Source organism: Mobula birostris, chromosome 8, assembly GCF_030028105.1.
Source record: "Mobula birostris isolate sMobBir1 chromosome 8, sMobBir1.hap1, whole genome shotgun sequence".
NCBI classification, from domain to species: Eukaryota; Metazoa; Chordata; class Chondrichthyes; order Myliobatiformes; family Myliobatidae; genus Mobula; species Mobula birostris.
In genome coordinates this window covers 63,025,425-63,048,401 of record NC_092377.1, presented here as the reverse complement: position 1 = coordinate 63,048,401, position 22,977 = coordinate 63,025,425, and the positions used below count along the sequence as shown (strand labels likewise).

General features: G+C 38.9%; 1 protein-coding gene across 11 annotated transcripts in view; it reads left to right on the top strand.

Moving 5' to 3' along the window:
* pde10a (phosphodiesterase 10A) overlaps window positions 1–22,977 on the top strand; it is a 464,697-nt gene that overhangs the window by 430,598 nt on the left and 11,122 nt on the right. For all 11 annotated transcript variants that reach the window (XM_072265304.1, XM_072265305.1, XM_072265308.1 and 8 more), the window contains 4 exons: window positions 3,924–4,096; window positions 5,025–5,136; window positions 13,903–13,983; window positions 17,868–17,956. In XM_072265304.1, coding sequence (XP_072121405.1) covers window positions 3,924–4,096; window positions 5,025–5,136; window positions 13,903–13,983; window positions 17,868–17,956 — 455 coding nt within the window. The remainder of the gene's footprint in view (window positions 1–3,923; window positions 4,097–5,024; window positions 5,137–13,902; window positions 13,984–17,867; window positions 17,957–22,977) is intronic.

Genomic DNA, 22,977 nt, shown 5'->3' with positions numbered 1-22,977 from the left:
CTAAATGCCCAGAGATGCTATCTCTAAGAATCTTTTCCAACAGCTTTCGCACCACGGACGTAAGGCTCACTGATCTATAATTACCCGGACTATCCCTACTACCTTTTTTGAACAAGGGGACAACATTCGCCTCCCTCCAATCCTCCGGTACCATTCCCGTGGACGATGACAACATAAAGATCCTAGCCAGAGGCTCAGCAATCTCTTCCCTCGCCTCATGGATAAGTCCCCGGGGAGTATTCTGTCAGGCCCCAGGGACTTATCTGTCCTAATATATTTTAACAACTCCAACACCTCCTCTCCCTTAATATCAACATGCTCCAGAACATCAACCTCACTCATATTGTCCTCACCATCATCAAGTTCCCTCTCATTGGTGAATACCAAACAGAAGTATTCATTGAGGAGCTCGCTCACTTCCACGGCCTCCAGGCACATCTTCCCATCTTTATCTCTAATCGGTCCTACCTTCACTCCTGTCATCCTTTTTTTCTTCACATAATTGAAGAATGCCTTGGGGTTTTCCTTTACCCTACTCGCCAAGGCCTTCTCATGACCCCTTCTTGCTCTTCTCAGCCCCTTCTTAAGCTCCGTTCTTGCTTCCCTGTATTCCTCAATAGACCCATCTGATCCTTGCTTCCTAAACCTCATGTATGCTGCCTTCTTCCACCTGACTAGATTTTCCACCTCACTTGTCACCCATGGTTCCTTCACCCTACCATTCTTTATCTTCCTCACTGGGACAAATTTATCCCTAACATCCTGCAAGAGATCTCTAAACATCGACCACATGTCCATAGTACATTTCCCTGCAAAAACATCATCCCCAATTCATACCCACAAGTTCTAGCCTTATAGCCTCATAATTTGCCCTTCCCCAATTAAAAATTTTCCTGTCCTCTCTGATTCTATCCTTTTCCATGATAATGCTAAAGGCCAGGGAGCGATGGTCACTGTTCCCCAGATGCTCACCCACTGAGAGATCTGTAACCTGACCTGGTTCATTGCCTAGTACCAGATCTAGTATGGCATTCCCCCTAGTCAGCCTGTCCACATACCGTGACAGGAATCCGTCCTGGACACACTTAACAAACTCTAACCCATCTAAACCCTTGGAACTAATCAGGCGCCAGTCAATATTCGGGAAGTTAAAGTCACCCATGATAACAACCCTATTATTTTTGCACCTTTCCAAAATCTGCCTCCCAATCTGCTCCTCTGTATCTCTGCTGCTACCAGGGGGCCTATAGAATACCCCCAATAGGGTAACTGCTCCCTTCCTGTTCCTGACTTCCACCCATACTGTCTCAAAAGAGGATCCTGCTACATTACCCACCCTTTCTGTAGCTGTAATAGTATCCCTGACCAGTACCACCCCTCCTCCCCTTTTCCCCCCTTCCTATCCCTTTTAAAGCACTGAAATCCAGGAATATTGAGAATCCGTTCCTGCCCGGGTGCCAGCCAAGTCTCTGTAATGGCCACTACATCATAATTCCATGTATTTATCCAAGCTTTCAGTTCATCACCTATGTTCCTGATGCTTCTTGCATTGAGGTACACACATTTCAGCCCTTCCACCTTAATATGTTTACACAGTTTATTCTGCTTCTCTTTCCTCAAGGCCTCTCTATATGTTAGATCTGGCTGTACTCCATGCACTTCTTCCACTGCTCTATCACTTTACGAAATGTGGCTAAGGGGGAGAACAATTATAATTGAAGAGTTGTAGATGTTGGTTAAACATTTGTGGGATTAGAATCAGTTTTAGAAGAGTGATTTAGCCATTGACCTCTGAGAGGCTGGAAGTTTCATGAACTAGTGATAGACAGATGCAGAACAGTGATGAAAGGGGATGTGGAGCAGAATGTTGTCTGGTGATCCTGTGCACTGAGATCTTTCATCTAGTACAGCCTAATGATTTTTTTTTAAAAGAGTAGGATGGAAGGTAGGAAATATTTAAAGATTGAACAGAAGACTCTAAGAAGGGAGGAAGGCAGAAGAAATGGAATTTTAGGCCAGTTAGCTTGACTTCAGTGGTTGGAAAGATTTTGGAGTTCATTATAAATGATGAAGCTTTGAGATACTTGGAGGCACATGATGAAATAGGCCAAAGTCAACATAGTTTCTTTTAGGGGAAATCTTGCCTTACAAATCTAGTGTAATTCTTTGAGGAAATAACAGGCAGGATAGATAGGGGAGAGTCACTGGATGGGTACTTGGATTTTCAGAAGGCCTTTGACAAGCACATGAGGCTGCGAATCACTATTAGAGCCCATGATATTACTAGCATGTATGGGAGATTGACTGGCAGGGGGCAAGGAGTGGGAATAGAGGGGTCCTTTTCCGTTGGCTACCTCTGACTAGCGGTGTTCTGCTAGAGTCAGTGTTGGGACCTCTTCTTTTCATGTTATAAGCCAGTAATTTAGATTATGGAATTGATGGCTTTATGGGCAAGTTTGCCAATGATATGAAGATAGCTGGAGGGGTAGGTAGTGTTGAAGAAGCAAGGAGTCTGCAGAAGGACTGAGACAAATTGGGAGAATGGGCAAAGAAGTGGCAGATGGAATGTGGTGTAGAGAAGGAATAAAGATGTAGCCTATTTTCTAAATGGGGAGAAAATTCAAAAATCAGAGGTGCAAAATCTACAAATTTTCTCTTGTTTGAGAATTCGCTCATTCCACTCAATGTCTTTATGGTCTTAAGATCTAAGACTCCTTATATATTAAACAGAGACAGCAAGAAGCATCAGATCTATCAGAGCAGAAAGGAAGCTGCCTACCATTGAAGATTGATTTAACTTTATGCAATATTTAGCAATTCTTTTTTGTTTAAAAGTGTACACAGTCAGTTCTAAATGAAATATTTGAAGCATCTTAATATATCAGAAATGTTGAAGAGGAAGATTCCAAAGATGAATATTTATGCTGATAAATGTATTAGCAAAAGTATAATGGGATAACATTTCAAGGTGGTGGACACTTTGGTGTACAACATGTTTATAACTTCAGCGATTAGGTGGGATCATCTTTCATAAGGATAGTAAAGTAAATAGCACATTCCCAAAGAATAAGGAAAAGTACTTTGAAAGCTAGACAACATAAAAGAATCACATAGGATGGAGGCACTTTTGAGGTGCATAGCTTAATTTCTTCAAAGTGGCATGCATCACATTAGAGAGGATCCAACATACTCGGTAGGATGAAGATTCAAGATTCAAAGATTCAAAAAACTTTATTGTCATTCTAACCGTACATCAGCTCTGCAGGGCAGAATGAGACAGCATTTCTCAGGAGCAGTGCAATCATAACATAACAAACGCAACACTGAATAATAAACATAACAAATAAAACATAACAATGAAGAAAAGTTCATTAACAAGATAATTAAATTTAGAATTGGAGAAGAAAAATGAACAAAATGGTTTAGCTTTTCTAGGAGAGTTAGTTATAATGCCATCTAATTGGAGCTTATGAGCAAGGGATCAGAAGTCACACCCATCAAAGGTGCAGAACCATGCAGTTCACACTTTTCAATAAAGTAGTGTCTTTTAGATTTAAGCAAGCAACAAGTACAGTTTAAAATTGCCTTGAGCTACTTTGTAAGAGATGAAAACGCCAGGCTCAATAGATGGAGAAGCTGTAGAATTGTGATTGACAGAAGTCTGCATTTGAAACATGTTAGACCTGATAAAGAAAACTCAATAGTGCAAAAAAAAAGGAACAATTGTTCACTTTATTTTAAATATATCTACATTCTGACTGCATTTCGCTCACTCTTTTCTTCCAAGAACATATTAGCCACAGCAGCCAATTCAAGGTGAGACATGCTCAACAATGTGAATGGAAATATTTATCACTTTCAGTAAAGTATTGCAAATTAAAACTAGTTTCTGTACTGTTTATTGAATTTTCTCTTTCCCCCAGTTGGAAGGGCATAATATTTTCGCCAATCTGACAGGTGATGAGTATGAAAATTTGCTGGAGATCATTCGGAAAGCTATCATTGCCACTGATCTTGCACTACATTTTGGAAACAGAAAACAGTTAAGTGACCTGCTGCAAGCAGGGGCATTGAATATCAACAATCAAGCACATAGGTATGTTTTCCATATTCAATCAAATATAATAAAATTGAATCAATTGAATATTGAATCAATATGAAAAGGTGATTGTAGAATTTATGCCTTTTTGTGGTAAGATTGAACATTGTCCTCTGGCTGCAGGAGTGGTGCCAGGGGGACTCGAAGACCTAAACTATGGTGTCTCTAAATTGAGATCATGATAGACCAAGTAATTATAGACCAATTAACTATTATCAATAGTGGGCAAATCATTAAATATAAATCATTACTTAGAAAGACAGATAAATTCAAGACAGTCAGCATGGATTTGTTTTAGAAAATCATATCTCATTAACTTAATTGAATCATTGTTTTTGGAGGTAGCAGGGTGGGTCAGTGAGGTTAATGCATTTGATTTGATGCTTGGATTTCTACAAGGTGTTCAACAAGGCTTCATGTGGCAGACTAATCAGAAGGGAAATCCACAAGATCCAAAGGATTGACCCCAGAGTTGTTGCAAAGAAAGCCATGGTCAATAATGGAAGTTCTAGTGGCTGGAAGCCTATATGGAGTAGGGTTCCACAGAGTCTATTACTTTACGTTGATAATTTAGACTGAATTATTAGAGTAATGTACATTTGATTGCGAATCAAGAAGACTTTAGGAAGAAATCAAGGGAACAGTGAGATGGGTGGAGAAGTGGCAAATGGAATTCAAGCCAACAAAGTCGGAGGTGTAATGTATTTGTTTCCTCTTTTGGACATTTGTTTCTTTCAATTGCCATGTTTGTTTTGAAGATCCAAATGGAAAAAAAGATAAAATTACTGGACACCACTTAATAAATAGGAATATGTAAAAATCTGAAAAAAAAAATTAATGGCATTAAACAAGTAATAAACTGTGTATAGTATTATAATTTTATTCATATTTCGGTTTAATTTTGTTTTTATTTCCAATCCAACAGAGACAGGGTGATTGGTCTAATGATGACAGCTTGTGATCTCTCCTCCGTCACCAAATTATGGCCAGTTACCAAGGCAACAACCGGTGATATATATGCTGAATTCTGGGGAGAGGTATATGCCTAATGTTATTTACTGAAAATAGAGCTAGGTGTAAAGCCTCTATACTCTATATTCAAGGGAATCGTATAACATGAAGATATGTATCATTAAAATGGTAAATTAGTACTTTTCAGTTAATGCCAGTTTTAATACATCTGGACCAGGGGTTCCCAACTTGGGGTCCGCAGATGCCCTGCTAAATGTTATTGGTTCATAGCATTAAAAAGGTTGGGAACCCCTGCTCTAACATACAGAGAAATGGCCTTTGCCAAGGGTCAACAGGTGGAGCCATTCTCCTGATACCCTGTTAGCCCATTCATAACTACCTGTGATTTCTGGATCTGCTCCTCATAAAGGCCGATACCTCCAGGGAGGTGCCAACTTTCCAATCTACTGGATGTCAGTAATGAGCCTGTATCCAACCTGCCATTCAAAGGTACTTTAGCTGATGGTTATGGTTATGCAGCTCTCTGCTCAGCAAATCCACGCCCACCTTGCTGACATGGTCAGTGTTTTCACATGGTCAGTGATGCACTGTTCTCAATGGTGTATGGTGGGGAGGTCATATGAGCAGTACTCGTACGCACTGATGATGCCAGTATAAAGGAACACTTCAACTTCACAGGCAACACCCGATGCTTGAAATGCATTCTTTTTATTGAGGAACTTGGAAATAAAAATGTAACACGATTCTATTTTAATTAATTTGGGTCTTAAAACCTGAGCAGCATCCAGACTGGATAATGTAAACAAATTAAGATAATTTGAAGAATTACTGGAATTTCTATAAAGAAATGGTAATAATCAACACAAAGAAATTTTAGTAACCATGACAATCTGATGCATGCTTCTTATGTGCAAATCTGTTTAAATTGTCAGAAGCTGGAGACTCCTGTGTGAAACATTACATTTAGTTTGCAAATTCTGCACCGCCAGGTAAAATCAGCCAGAACATCTGTGTATGTGTGCTGCCATATTACCCCATGTTAAAGTTTGAGGAGCTCAGAGACAGTTCATATTCTTATAGTATGCAGCTGGTTCTGGATGAAGATTAGAACTTGGATCTGGGTTTTGACTGCAGGACACTAAACTGAATAATTGGAGCAACACACATCAAAGTTGCTGGTGAACGCAGCAGGCCAGGCAGATTCCAAGTACCCTGTGGTGCAGGAGGGACCAGTAGTTGAAAGTTTAGTAGCGCAGGAAGCAAGATATGGCCCGAAGCACCTTCCAACCAAAAATAAATGCAAAAGCCAGCAGTGATGACCATTTGGCAAGTGTGGCTCAATAACACTGAGTGCTCCACAGATCTCAGTATAGCACCACAATCCCTCACTGTTTCTGGTTATGCCCATTCCCCCATTCAAATAACCCAGGCAGCAGCTTCACATACTGCCACACTGGGGGGTTCGAGAAAGGTTGTGAGAATTGCTTCCCTGACATAGGACTGTCCTATCTGCAAAACAAATGTTTGAATTGTCTTAAATATTATGAGCATTTTAAATAAGATACTTCATTTTTAAGGAATGGTGTGGATGGTGCAAGGAAAGCCAATACTGTAATGACCAAAATACAGTAGTGGAAAAATTGGTCCAGGCCATGCCCTCTTCTCACTGTTGTCATCAGGAAGAAGGTACAGGAGCCTCACCACCAGGTTCAGGAACAACTATCACCTCTCAACCATCAGGGTCTTAAAACGGAAGAGATAACTTCACTCACCCCATCACCGAACTGTTTCCACAACATGTGGACTCACTTTCAAGGACTCTTCATCTCATGTACTTGATATTTATTGGTTATTTATTATTATTATTATTTTTTATTTTTATATTGGCACAGTTTGCTGTCCTTTGCACATTGATTGTTTATCCATTCTTTTGGGGGTGGTCTTTCATTGATCTATTGTATTCCTTCTATTTACTGTGAATGTCCACAAGAAAATGAATCTCAGAGTTGTATATGCTGACGTATATATACTATACTTTGATAATAAATTTACTTTGAACATTTTAAAGGAAAACCATCTGAACTTACAGCAAATCCACATAATCATTATTTAGCTCTTTCTTTGTGACTGGCAGAGCCATCTGCTGGTGGCCAAGTTAGAAAACCAATGACAGGAAGTCACAATATCCTTATTGGCAAGCATATATTAATAGTTCCATGAGACCCTCTATAATTATATATATTTTATAAATCAGCTATTCAAAGTAAATTAATGCTAAAAACTTAGAATGTATTAATGTTTTCCATTAAAACCACTATTTTCATAAGTTGTGTACATACATCTATTGATGCTTCTGGACACATCTTCAGTGATGTTCCTGGAATCATCGAGTGTTTCGGGTCTTTCAACATCATACATCCTCCTCCAGGTGACCCAGCCGGGGCTGATCAGACCCCAGCTTGTGTCCATATGACTAGCTACTTATGACTCCATGGCTCCCCTCTTTTGAGCCACAGCCATCTTGAGGCCCTCTCTGCCACATCGGTGGTACTGCAGATGGCTCTCCTCTTCCTCTCTCCCTCGATGCCCAAAATGCTGAAGGCTCTAACTACAGAACGGGCTATGAATCCCCTACAACCAACCTCCACTGGGAGACACCTCGCTCTCCATCCAGCCTGATGACAGTTGCTGACCAGTCCTGCGTACTTGGAGAGCTTCCTTTCAAAGGCCTCCTCCAAGCTATCTTCCCATGGGACTGTCAGCTCCAGCAGCACCGCTTGCTTAGTAGACTCAGACACTAGGACAATGTCTGGTCGCAGGGTGGTGGCTGCGATATGGTTGGGGAACTTCAGCTGCCCTTCGAGGTCCACCAACATAAGTTCATAAGTTAACAATACTAGAAAAGGAATTGAGGGAAGTGAAGTTTGAGCACCCTCAGGCTCCTCTTGTCTGCATGGGGCCTTGAACACCTAAGGAGGAGAGGTCTGAATGTATTCAGCACTCAGAGGAATGAAGAATCTGCTGGAGCACTTGGTTTTAATTGTTATCCAACAATGAATATTGAGTAATGAGAAGACTGAATGAAATATGAATAGCCAAGTTCCGAGGCTGAGCAGTGTACACTGACATATGATAAGCACTAGGGAACTAGAAGAAAAACTCTACAAACACTGATATGAAGAGATGCAAGGAGATTGAGAAAACAATTAACGATTTGGCAGAGCTCCAGACTGAAACCCTGATACAGGAGAAGCTAAAATGTCTTTTCAGAATTACTTAAATCTTCAGAGTCGTTATTATTGAACTAGACATCCAAAGATTCAAGTTCAAGATCCTCATGGCATTTGTAGAATTTAAATTTAATAATCTGACAATTTTAAAGAAATAGAGCCATGAACACATTTGATTTTCATTTAGGAAAAAAACAGCTTCAGGGGAATCAGTAACCCTCTTTCGGCCTAAATGACTAGACCCATGTTAAATGCATAACCAAACCTCTCAGTCAAACCAGAAAACAAATAAACCAAACAGGTTATGTTGAATCTACTAAGACACTGAATTTGAACCTAGCAGGATGGACTTTGCAAAGATCTCCTCACAAGCAGTTGGCATCTGGCATCAAGATTAGGAAAGCTGACCCATAAGTTTATTAAACAATATCCTGACATAGTTGTTCTCATAGAGTCATAACTTGGCACAAGTTCCAGAATTTTTCACAATAATCATTTTTGCATGTGCTGATAATATTTGCTCATAGATGCAGGTACTGCGGTATATCAATAGAAAGCAGCAGCCTGAGAATTGATTCTGGATCCCATGGAGTTTCAGAGTGTCAGGTTGAATAATAAGCTGAGTATTCTCCAACTGATTCCCACATACAGTGATCCATTTGCTTTGAATCAATGCTCTTCCATGTCAAACCATACTGGAAGAAACACTTGAGTGGCAAGGTTATCAAATGTACATTAGGTGTGCGCCTTCAATGTCCTATCACCATGAGTGGACTGGTAAAATCACCATTAACCAGACTTATTGAATCCTGAAGGACGTAACAACAATTTGTGCTGTGGCAATTTATGATAAGCTTACTTGCCTTCATCTTTAAATATTTCCTGATAGATGCATTCATCCATAACAGCATTGATAGAAAGAACCACAGCACAACCTTTATGGAGTTGAGGTCTCCACCTGAGACCACTCTCTTTCCTGTTGTATACTGGAGGGAATAGAGTAGGCATTTCAGACAATGTGTGGACAGGGAAAGCAAGTTGACATTTTGAGTCAAAGCACTTTTGTCAGTATTGCCAAATAAAGTTAACATGTCAGCTTTAGATTGCAGAAAGAACTGGACATGACAAGGGGAATACTTCTGACAGGTGAAGTCAGGATTGCCATTATGATAAGTTATTGATGGAGCCATTTGGTTATTGGGTTAATGAAGAGAGTTTCAGAGAAAGAAAACTCTGAACGTCATGAAATGCAGTCCATTGAGCCAAATGAGCCATTCATTGAGATTATCACCGATTTTAAATTTCATTGCCATTGCAATGCCCCTTGAATCTTCTGATTTCTGTTATCAATGAATGTAATGACTGAATCCTCACAGCTCCCCACTACTCTGCATGAACAAATTATATCTGACCGAAATGGCCTGTGTATTCTGAAATTGTGACCACCCTCCGCCCCCCCCACCATTCTAGACTTCTGAGGGCAAGGTAAATATCGTCTCTGCAATTAGTCTGTCAAGAGTTCTAAAAATTTTGTAATATTTCTCCATAAATGTATGATTTACATTTGGATCGTAGTTTGCCTCCCAGGTGCCAGGGTCCACAATGTTTCTGAACACGTCCACAATATCCTGGAAAGGAAGGATGAGCAGCCAGAAGTCGTGATACATATTGGTACTAATGACATAGGTAGAAAAAGGGAGGAAATCCTGAAAACAGAATACAGGGAGTTAGGAAGAAAGCTGAGAGGCAAGAGCTCAAGGTTAGTAATCCCGGGATTGCTGCCTGTGACACACGACAGTGAGGACAGGAATAAATGAGGTGGCAGATAATGCGTGGCTGAAGAAGTGGAGCAGCAGGCAGGGATTCAGATTTCTGGATAATTGGAAACTCTTCTGGAGCAGAGATGAGACCTGTACAAAAAGGACGGGTTGCACTTGAATCTGAGGGGAACCAATATTCTTGCGGGCATGCTTACTAGAGCTATTGGGAGAGATTTAAACTAAAATGCAGCGGGGTGGGAACCAGTATGACCGAGCTGAGAATGAGCCAGCAGATTTACAAGTAGATGATGGGTGTAAATGAATGTAAGGAGCGACAAACCAATGACTGGGTACAAATGCAGACAGAGCAAAGAGTTAAGTTGAACCACAGAGGCAAAATTTAAAACGGTGAAGAATGCAGGACTGAGGGTGCTGTATTTAAATGCGCATAGCATTTGGAATAAGGTGAACAAACTCGTGGCGCAATTAGAGATTGGTCAGTATGATGTGAGCATCACTGAGACATGGCTGAAAGAAGGCCATAGTTGGGAGCTTTAACAAAGGATCTACTTTGTATCGAAAGGACAGGCATAGGCGTGGTGTGGCTCTGTTGGTAAGAGATGGAATTACATTTTTAGAAAGAGGTGACATAATGTTGAATCTTTGTGGATGGAGTTAAGAAACTGCAAGGGTAAAAAAAAATTATGGGAATCATATATAGGCCTCCAAATAGTAGCCAAGATTTGGGGTTGAGATTGCAAAGGGAGCCATAAAAGGCGTGTAGTAAAGGTAATGACACAAATGTAATGGGGAACTTCAGTATGCAAGAGGATTGGGAAAATCACATTGGTGTCAAATCACAAGAGGTGGAATTTGTTGAATGCCTACAAGATGTTTTTTTAGAGCAGCTTGTGTTTGAGTCTACTTGGGGAAAGGCTATCTTAGATTGAGTGTTGTGTTGGGAATAAAGGGAGTCTTTTCTGGTTGGCTGTCAGTGACTAGTAGTGTTCCTCAGGGGGAAGGATTGGGATTGCTATTTTTCACATTGTTTGTCAATGATTTAGAGAATGGAATTGATGGCTTTGTGGCAAAATTTGCAAATGGTACAAAAATAGGTTTAGGGGTATGTAGTGCTGAGGAAGCAATGTAATTGCAGCAAGACTTAAGTTGGAAGAATGGACAAAAAAGTGGCAGATGGAATACAGTGTTGGGAAATGTGTGATAATTTATTTTGGTAAAAGGAACAATAGTACAGACTATTATCTAAATAGGGAAAAAATTCAAACATCAAAGATGTGAAGGGACTTAGGAATCCACATGCAAGACTCCCTGAAGGTTAATTTACAGGTTGAGTCTGTTGTAAAGAAGGCAAATGCAATGTCGCCATTTATTTCAAGGGGAATAGAATATAAAACAGATATCCCACCTCTCCCGGAAGTTCCGGTAATCTCCCGCATATTGATAGTGGCTCCCTGATGCCCGGAAATTGATTTTTTTGAGAGCGAGTGAGAGGGAGAGAGAGACACACACACAAAGAGCGAGTGACGGATGTAGCGAGAGAGTGACAGAGAGAGCATCCTGATTAGTCTTTCTTTGTCCTAAGTAGACCTATCAATTTTCTCTGTGGGTGGGCTTTACAATCGACCTCCCTCTCTCTTTCATTGTCCATCAGTTCAGTTTAGTGTCCTGCAGCGCCATGGCAGAGTGTTCCAAAAAAAGAAAATATAAAACGTACTTCACCCCAGACTACACTAAAGTGTACCCCTGCCTAACAGAGGTCAAAAATAATGACAGTGTTGCTCGCTGCACTGTTTGCAACAGTGACTTTTCTGTTGCCCATGGTGGGTTAAATGACTGTAAAGGACATGTTGAGGTGAGTCCTGGATTATGTCTCAACTAACCTTGAAGGACTGGTGCCAAACTACAAAAGTTTGCCAGTTGATGAGTTCTGGGGGAAGCAGTCCAAAGTAATTCATTGACACAGACTGCTATGAAGTTGAGACTTCCGGTTGAGCCCTCTCTGAAATGAGTTTTTGCAGGGTGGGATGTCTGGTAAAAGCAAGACGATAATACTGAGGCTTTATAAGACACTAGTCAGGCCACAATTGGAGTATTGTCAACAATTTTGGGCCCCATATCTCAGAAACGATGTGTTGTCATTGGAGAGAGTACAGAGGAGATTTGTGAGAATGATTCTGGGAATGAATGAGTTAACATATGAGGAGCATTTGGCAGCTTTGGGCCTGTACTTACTGGAATTTAGAAGAATGTGAAAAGATCTCATTGAAACCTACTGAATTTTGAAAGGACTAGATAAGGTGGATGTGGAGAGGATGTTTCCTGTGGTGGGGTTATCCAGAACTACAGGGCACAGCCTAAAAATTGAGGGATGACTTTTTATACCAGAAGGAAGGAGGAATTTTTTTAGCCAGAGAGTAGTGAACTTGTGGAATGGTCTGCCACAGACTGCGTTGGAGGCCACGTCCATGGGTATATTTGAAGCAGAAGTTGATAGTTCCCTGATCGGTCAGGGAATCAAAGGATATGGCGTGAAGGCAGATGTATGGGGTTGAGTGGGATCCGGGATCAGCCATGATGGAATGGCGGAGCAGACTCGATGGGCTGAATGGCTTAATTCTGCTCAATTAATATCAGATTTCAAACTTGTAATGATTAACTAGTATTTTTTACTGTACACAAGGGATTAATGGTCTGTATGCATGTATTACTTAGACTCATGATATTTTCTGTGCTGTTTATAGCATTACGCACTGCTAGATATCTTTAAAAATTAAGTGCAGCATGTGGTGTGGCCTTAATTATATTGAACATGGCTGCCGTCAATAAATCTTCCATCTCTATCTAAACAATAATTCTACTAGCAGCGCTAAAAAAAATCATAGGTGTTTATCTAGCAACATAATTTCTGGGCCTTCATTGTAAAATCTGAAGCGTTGCTGAATGGAAATGTGAGATTGCTTGCAAAATGCCTTGGTGTTACCATATTTTTTTCTCATTCTTGGGACTCAAGAAATTTTGTTCATCTCATGCCAACTAATAAAAATCTCCAAATGTTTCCTCCCTGGTTTCTATCTAGAGATTTTTACTGGAATATGAAGATGTGACTCTTGAGTGAGAAAAGAATTGGAGTAAATTTTGATGACTCATTGATATCTATAAACATTTGGATGAAAATTAATTCCCAAATTCAGTGGGTTTTGATTGAGTAAATATTACATTTTTAAAAATCTGAATCCTTGCAACAACCCACCCACATCTGGCAGGCAATCTGCACCTAGGAGATAACTTGATAAATTAAATGTTTGAATGGAGCTTTGTGACTTGTACATAAATTAATTTTTAACTGAGACAGCTGGGCTTTGAAGGTGTTGGAACCTAGCAGCTGAAAAGAAGCAAACAATAGCTTCAAGAGGAATGGAAGTCCTTCCCCAGGTATATCTCCCTCTTACTGTGGACAAGCAGTGGACTTCCAGCTGCATGTTGCTCTCAATGTTCCTTCCCCAACTGGAAGCTTATTCTCATTAGGGAGGAAATCTGTCAAACCAGCCAAAACTAGAACTCAATGGCATGCATACAAAATCTAATCTTCCCATAGAAACTCTGCTTTCTCCCTATTGCTGTCTTTTTCCCCCTTGCCCCACATACGTAAGCTGCCTTTGCCAACGAAGAGTCAGTACGAATAATAATATTGCTGCCATAGGTTTAATAACCATTCTCTTCTAAATTATTTTTGTAATTTCAGTTTATAGAAAAATAGAATAGTCGTGAGATATAAATCTAACTTCTCTTAATTTAATTTGAATAATTTTTTTTCATACAGGGTGACGAAATGAAAAAAATGGGACTACAGCCCATACCCATGATGGACAGGGATAAAAATGATGAGATCCCCGAGGGCCAGGTAAAGCTTCAGAATATTGTGATTGTTAAGTAAATGAGATTCACTTGGGAATTTTAAAGACTTAGGAGTTCATTAACCAGCCTGGCTGGCAGTTTACCTGAATGTTCTTGATTATGAATTAATGTTATGATAGTGCAAATATTCCAAGGTGCCTTGCTTGTGTGTACAGGAGACTTCAAATTAAAGTCAAACTCTTAAGTTTCACTAGTGAAGAGAACTTAACTGCCTTTCCTCAGTGCATAAAATCTGAGAATCATATCTATTACTATTTTCTGACCATTGCAAATGTAAGATATTTAAAACTACATCCTACTTCAGATGAAATCTTTGCTATAGTTTGTAAAATAAGAGAAAATTTTATGGCCTAAATTTGGTGATCAAAAAATCCATGAACTCAACATCAATTAACCTTAACCTAAGAACACTTGTAACAGAAGCGGGAATAGGTCATGCAAACCTTGAGCTTGCTCGATCTTTCATTAAGATCATGCAAATCTTCTACCACAAGTCAATTTCCCAACCCATATCCAGTGATCCCTTTGGTATGTAAACAAAATCTCTTGATCTCAGCTTTGAATATGCCTAGTTATTATCCAGTTTCTGATGTAGAGATCTTCAAAGATTTATAACCCTTCAAGAAAATAAATTTCTCACATTTTAATCTTTATTAACCAAATCTTTATTGTCAGCAGAATCTCTTAGTTCCATATTCATCAGTCTGAAGAAACAAGTTCCCAGCATCAATTCTATCCTCTCAGAAGCTAAGAATAATTATGAATGCATGGCTGACCCACCAAAGGTGATGGTGCAGTGATATAAACGTAAAAGAAGTGGCCCTGGGTGTCCTCAACATTAACTCGAGCCATACAAAGTCTCAAGGTATCTGGGTGAACATAAGCAAGGAAACACCTCCTGATTACCAAAAAACATTCTCCCATAACTAATGTCCTCCATGTTAAACAACACAAAAAAAAAATACCGAAAGCAGTAAAGGATCGAATAAACTGGATGGGGGACTTCACTATCCATCAAATTGAAGACTGGTTTCTCTGTTGTTCAAGATCACAGGAGAAAAATCCATCTCAATTTCCATTTGGTAGCACCACTCTTGACTGAAGTGGCCAAATCCAGAAAGACAGAATTGCCTGTCTGGGTCAACAGCATACCAACCAAGAGATGACCTGCTCTCAACAATCTATATATTGCAAATGCAGCTGTTTATATGTAGTTAGTTGAAATAATGACTGCATAATCTTTGAGAAGCATATTCTTGTTTTCAGTCTGAAGTTTCCATCTTCTTTGTTGTGTGGCATTATCATTGTGCCAAATGGCATAGACTTAGAAATTTCAGATCTTTGTCATTTCATGCAGATGGATCAAAATGCAGCAACAGAGGTGTCTACCAATACCATCTATCTGGCCCAGTAAATCATTTATTTTATCTATGAAATCAAGGCAGTGGAACAAGCTTGCTTTTACAAGCAGTGTGGATGGGCGTGCCAAGAGCAGTGTTGCACTCGGCTTATCCAAAAATTTTTCCTACATAAACAATGATGGATAATTAAACAATTAACAGGAGGAGAAGGGTCTGATAGCATTCTTATTGATGGCAAAGCCCAGCTTGTGATTGTCAAGACCATGCTAAAGCATTTACAACAGTCTTCAGCTGGAAGAACCATATGGAAGATTCATCTCAGTTTCTTCCTGAGACTCCCTGCATCAGAGAAGCAAGTCTTCAAACAATTTCATTCACTACGTGTTTTTAAAGAAATTGCTGAGTATTGTATGCAACAAAGGCTATTGGATCAGATAATCACTGACTGTTCATGACATATAACTAGCCATGCCCCAAACTAAGCATTTCCATTCAGTTTCAACATAACCAACGATAGAGAAAATTGCCAAGGTGTGTACTATCTACAAAGAAAAATCAGATTCAACACTATGCAACCTCTGTACTCACAGTTATCAACAGCATGATGAAAGGTAGTGAGAGAATCCACCAAGCAACACTTAGTCAGCAGTAACGCATTCATCAATATTCAGTTTGGATTACAGCAGTAACACTGGGCAGTTTGTGCTTTTGCCTCTCAGCTCCAGGATTTTCAATTCAAATCTGTCCTCGAATGTTATCTTTGCCGAGTTTGCATATTCTTTCCATGACTACGTATGTTACTTCTGTGTACTCTGGTTTTATCCCACATCTCAAAAGTGTGCTTTGGGTCAGTTTCTGCTTTAAATTACCCTTCTGTTTGGGTTAATGCTGAAAGAATCAAAAGGGATAATTAGATAAGACGTATCTGTGAGAGGAAGAATGGGTCCAAAGGGACTTCTTTCTGAAGGTCAACATGGTCCAAAAGGCCTCCTTCATGTCACAAGTATAAGATACCCTGTTCCTGCTCTCATTACAGCCTTGGTCAAAAGTCCAGAGATGAAGTAAGAATGACTACTGTTGACATCAAGGCAGCATTTAACCAAGTATACAATATAGGAAGTACTCATAAAGCATCAAAGGAAAAACATATTTTTCTTTTTTCTTTTTTTTCTCTTTTTTTCTCTCTGTCCCTCTCCTTGCCTGCTCTGCATCTTCCTCTGGCACTTCCCTCCCCCTTTCTTTCTCCCTAGGCTTCCTGTCCCATGATCTTCTCCCTTCTCCAGCCTTGTATCCCTTTTGCCAATCAACTTTCCAGCTCTTAGCTCTATCCCTCCCCCTCCTGTCTTCTCCTATCATTTCGGATCTCCCCCTCCCCCTCCCGCTTTCTAATCTCTTACTATCTCTTCTTTCAGTTAGTCCTGACAAAGGCTCTCAGCCCGAAACGTTGACTGTACCTCTTCCAATAGATGCTGTCTGGCCTGCTGTGTTCCACCAGCATTTTGTGTGTGTTGGTTGAAGGGAAAAACATTCTGAAGTTTAGAATAAAGAAGGTGGTTGTGACTGTTTGATAGCCATTCATCTCAGCCCCAGATATCTGTTGCAGTAGTTTTCTTCATTTGAAATACTAACCCATTCTATTTGTGAATTTAGCCAGTTTAGTGTCTAACATTTGAAACCAACTTGTACTGTCCCTGAAATACAAAGGGTTGGAAAGTACAGTCATAGACAACTCTGAATCTCAGTGCAAGTGTTGCGTTGAGTCCTGTGCATCACACTTCAGGAATTATGTATTGGCCTCGGAGGAGGTGCAGTATAGAATGGGATAGTTTAAAGGAATTAATTATGAGAACAGGCTACGCAGATAATCTTTGTGAATATAGAAGATCAGGGAGATATTTAATTGAGATATTATTAAGATAATCAAAAAAGATTGATTGGCAGAATAATGTTAATTTATTTCCTTTGATGGAAGAGTAAGTAATAATAAGGTCATAACCTCAGAATTGGGGTGAAGCATTCAGGAATGATGTAAAAAAAACTGTTGAACATAAATGGAATATTTTAAAAACAAGTTTTATTAGGAATTTTAAGGATTACAGAAGAAGACTATAGTGATATAGATGAGATTTACCTTCCTGATAATGTGTTGCTGCAAAAGTAATCCTGCTCAGTAGGAGAGGATCTGCAGGTTAAGACATTTGGTAAATGTACTCATCTGAGGAGCCAATGATATGAAGCTACCGCCTAAGTCAGAGTCCCACCTAATTTTACAAAATACAATTGCAAATACTTTGGTTTGCCCTTCTTCTCTGATATTTAGATCAATAATGCATTTTTCAAAGGTATTCTAAAAGATAACTTGTAGAATGAGTCCCACCGAGACTGAATTAACATAAATATTGACCATCATCTAAGTGAGTAAAAGAATAAGCTTGAGGAATATAACTTTTATTCTACTTGTGATGTATGCAAATTTAATAAAAAAACTTTCCATTTTCCCTATGCACAGGTTGGTTTCTACAATGCTGTAGCCTTGCCTTGTTATCGTATACTTGCAGAGATCTTTCCAGCAACCACTCATTTGTTAAAATCTTGCAGGTAGGAGTTTCCATCACAGAGAAGTAAAAACAGGGTATCTATCTAGATTTGCATTTTTAATTAGATATTCCAGTTCATCCAACCCTTTTATAAATAAATATAATTAAGTGCAGAACAAAAATGAGAAGTAAAAATTGTTTGGTATTGATTCTTATTGATTCTTTTAATGACCTCAGAAAAGTTTTAAATATTAAAACTTACTGCTAGAAGTGCTATTGTGGAATAGAACGTGAATATCAACAAATTTAAAGGGTAGTGTTGCAACCACCATCTTCATTGTTATCCAAAAATCTAATCAAGATTAATTGTGGAAAATTCTACTCAATTTAATTCTTCTATTGGTATTAAACTTTTCAATTGCTATAATATCATTTTCATAATTGTTGGAAGCTATTATTGTATATGCTACCTTTCATGTCAGCACTAGGACTGGTAAAGATGATTGTCTCCTTTTACCCTGCTATATACGTGAACTTCATGTGTTTTTTTGCAATATATCGTCTTCATATTACTGCAGCTTAAAAAAGAAACATTGTTCTTCAGCTTGGGCGTTTTCTTCACAAAACTGTCTAAATCTTGCTTCAAAATCTCTATTGTTTGCAGATTCAACTACCTCTCAATTACATTGTTTTTCCATATATTCAGAAATGTAGCATCTGTCAAGGTTTATCAATAATTTAAAAGGCAGTGTTTCTTAATCAGTTTTTTCCAGCTGTTAGGTCAGAAATGATGAAAAAAAATCCTACATGATGAATGAAGTACAAGTATGGGGAAAATGCCTCATGCTTTCTTTCTCCCAAAATAAAATAATATAGCTTTACAGTGGTACCAGTCATCAAACCCAGCTGGTTCACCTTAGACGGAAAGGTAGATTTCAGCCATAAATAGAGAAGACTTGGTTGTATTTATCTTACTACCCTTCCACAAGAAATGACTTGAAGAGAAATTTATTAAGTTCATCAGTGCCATGAGGGCAAATCAAAGGAATTATTGCATTAGAGGAAACCTGCTTCCTTCTGGTACTTCAGGGAATTTTGACCTCCAAAATTGGGAAGACAAAATGGAAGCTGCATTGTTGTCGATCCATCCCAGTAAAGGTAAGACTTATTTCTATTTTAGTACAGATACAGCTCTGAGGGTATTACAACAAATTCTCCACAGTATATGTATAGAAATCTAGATTAATTATGCACCTTAGTGGAATGTGAACTGTTTTGCCAAGTATTGTGAGCGAACAATAAAAAGGCTGAGCAGAATCATTTCAGTTCTTTATTAATAAAACAGATTACATTTTTAACCTTGTATTTAAATGAGCATGGTTGCATATGACAAGAGTGATTAAAAGAAATCTTGAAGAGAATGTGCCTATTATCTGAGTTCATATTCTGAACCCAGGGTCAGAATGTAGAATCTTGTCACTCCATTGTTTAACTAGCATTAATGATGTCACTTGATCCAACTTCATTCGGCAAATATATATTCTATTTACATTCTGGCTGATTCCGTTTCTCCAAAATTTTTCTTATCTCTTGTCCTGGAGAATTTAAAGTAATACCTTCAAACGATAAACCACTAGATTAATTTGTTCAGCATGAAATAGCTAAAAGAATAACACAATTATAAAGGAATTTCTTACACTTATGACAAACTACCTGTTGTGCATGGCTAATTCCTGAGAGTGGTGCTTTTTAATCTATACTAGTTTTGAACTGATCACAGTCTAGTTACAAATCCAGGAAGACTTTATTTGTAACTCATTTGAAAACATAACAGTAAAGATAATTTAGTTAAGGGACATTTAAACATTTAAATTGTAGCTTTGTAGAATTCTATGTAGTATTTGGCCTTACTGGCATTTCTGACAATGAAACAAGAACTGAAAACAATGTTTTATGTAATAAAAAAGAGTCTGCTGACACTCATTAAAACAAAGATGATTCATTTTTGTCAAAATGTATATCAAGAATCAGTTAAAATAAATTTTATTTGAATCATTATCAAAAAGAACTATGAATTAATTATTTCTGTAACTGGACCTAGTAACCATGGTGGGGGGGTGGGGGGGAGGAGGGAATGTGTAAGTCTTATACACACATGAAAAACAAGAAAGAATCCTAATTTAAAAGGTATTTATATGGACAAATCTGGATTCCAGTTTGAAAAATTACCCAGTCTTATATGTATGTCTGTATGTTAAAGATTAGGTCCTTCAGGATTCACCTCATTAAAATGTTAATCTTCCTTGGTTTCTAAATGACGTAAGAAAATAGAAAGAGCCATGATCTGATACAGCCCCATCTTGTCTTCATGCCCAAGGAAAATCTTGCCAAATTCAAACCTTCATGTTTCTATATGGTAATACCAAGTCATATCACATGATAGCAAGTCACCCCACCTCTTTACAGAACCATCATTGGTTGGCTTTCATATGGTATGTTTGCTGTAAGCGCAGTGGAACTGCAATCTTTTTTGAGTCATGCTTTTTTGTAGAAACAATAAATAATGCATAAATGTTAGTATAAATGAATAACTTTCTTTTATGTATTAACTATGTGCCTTATGTTTTTTTTAACAGAGACCTAGCATGTAGCAGCAGTTGTGGTATCATACTAGAACATACTGATGTATCAAGAAATAACTAAGTAATGGACCACAATGTAATCATGAGGAAACTACTGAATGACAATTCTGGTGGTCTCAAGCTGTTGACTGTCCTTTCTCATTTACTTACAGACCATAGAGCACAGCTTCCACTTAGAAAGCACTGCAACGGTTGTTCACTTATGGAATTATTGGATTCTCTAGATAGACCTTTAAAAAATGCCTGAGGTAGTTTTGAGGAAATTACATATCCAAATACTTTGGCCATCTTTCTCTGGGATAAAGCAACTGTGACAACTGCAGTGAGTCAGTGAAGCAGATTATAGTCACAGTAGGAGGATATCTCATGAATGCCCACGTTGTTAATTACAGATATTTGGGGGTTTGTTTATGAAAAAATGGAATACCTGATGCTAACTCTCCTTATAAGGATTGCAAACTTATAGGGGTATTTTAGAAATTCATAAGAGTCTGAATGACTGCACATCATGATGACGTAAACTTTTGAGGAAATGACATTTAGCACTCAATGTTGTCTTCTTTAAGCCAAAGCAACTGCGCCAACGGCAATGTGGATCTTGCCTCTCAGAATCTAGAGCATGTGATGTTTAGAGATGCTGCTGCAATGGTCATAAATATGGAGCAGATTTGATCTATTTTTCTGCTTGACTAATATGTATGTTTTCTCTGAAATACTATAAACCACTCAGGGAATCAAAACACATTTTCTTAAGTTATCATTCTAGATTTTCTTGATTTTAACTTTTCACATATTGACTGGGATTCCCATACTGTAAAAGGACTAGATGGGATAGAGTTTGCCAGATGTGTTCAGGAAGCTTTCCTTAATCACTACATATAAGTTTCAATGAGAGACTGTGCAGTATTTGATCTGCTGTTAGTGAATGATACAGCTCAGGTGACAGAAGATTGTGTAGGGGAATACTTTGTATGTAGTGATCATAATGCCATTAGTTTCAAAGTAAGTATGCAAAAAGATAGGTCTGGTCTACAGGTTGGGATTCTAAATTGGAGAAAGGCCTATTTTAATGGTATCAGGAAGGATCTGGAAAGTGTGGATTGGGACGGGCTATTTTTGGCAAAGGTGTACTTGGTATCTGGGTGGCCTTCAAATGTGAAATTTCAAGAGTGCAAACCTTGTCTGTGCCTGTCAGAATAAAAGGTAACGATAACAGGTTTAGGGAACCTTGGTTTTCAAGAGATATTGAGGCCCTGGTTAAGAACAAAAAAGGAGGTACATAACAGGGATGGGCAGGTAGGAACAAATGAGGTACTTATGGTGTATAAGAAATGCAAGAGTACACTTAAAGGAATCAGGAGGGCTAAAAGAAGGCATGGTGAAGGAGAAGCCTATGGGGTTCTACAGATATGTTAAGAGCAAAAGGATTGCAAGGGGCAAAATTGGTCCTCTGGAAAATCAGAAGGGCAATCCATGTGTGGAGCCAAAACAGATGGGGGAGATTTTAAATCTGTTTTTTGCATCTGTATTTACTTAGGAGACAGACACAGACAGAGTCTATAAAAGTGAGACAAAGAAGTAGTGAGGTCATGGACCCTATATACAGATTACAGAGGAGGAGGTGTTTGCTGTCTTGATGCAAATTAGTATGGACAGGTCCCAAGGGCCTGACAGGGTGTTCCTCCGACCCTGTGAGGCAAGTGCAGAAATTTCCAGGGCCCTAGCTGAGATATTTAAATCATACTTAGTGACAGGTGAGGTACCAGAGGACTGGAGGATAGCTAATGTTGTTCCACTATTTAAAGAATGCTCAAAAAATAAACCAGGAAATTATAGGCAGGTGACCCTGGCATCAGTAGTGGGAAAGTTATTGGAAGGTGTTCTAAGGGACTGGATATGTGAGTATTTGGGCCGATTAAGGATAGTCAGCATGGCTTTGTGTGTGGTAGGTTGTGTCTAACCAATTAATAGAGTTCTTTGCAGAAGTTACCAGGAAAGCTAATGAAGGCAAGACAGTGGATGTTGTCTACATGGACTTTAGCAAAGCTTTTGACATAGGAAGTTGGTCAAGAAGGTTCAGTCACTTGGCATTCAAGATGAGGTAGTAAATTGAATTAGACATTGGCTTTGTGGGAGAAGCCAGACAGTGGTAGTAGATGGTTGCCTTTCTAACTGGAGGCCTGTGACTAGTGGTGTGCCACACAGATTGGTGCTGGCTCCATTATTTTTTGTCATCTATATTGATGATCTAGAAAAGCAAATTTGCAGATGACACCAAGATTGGGGTTGTCATGGACAGCGAAGAAGACTATCAGAGCTTGCAGTGGGATCTGGACCAGCAGAGAAAAATGGCAGATGGAATTTAATGCAGAAAAGTGCAATGTGTTGCTCTTCAGTAGGACCAACCAGCGTAGGTCTTACACAATGAACAGTACGGCAC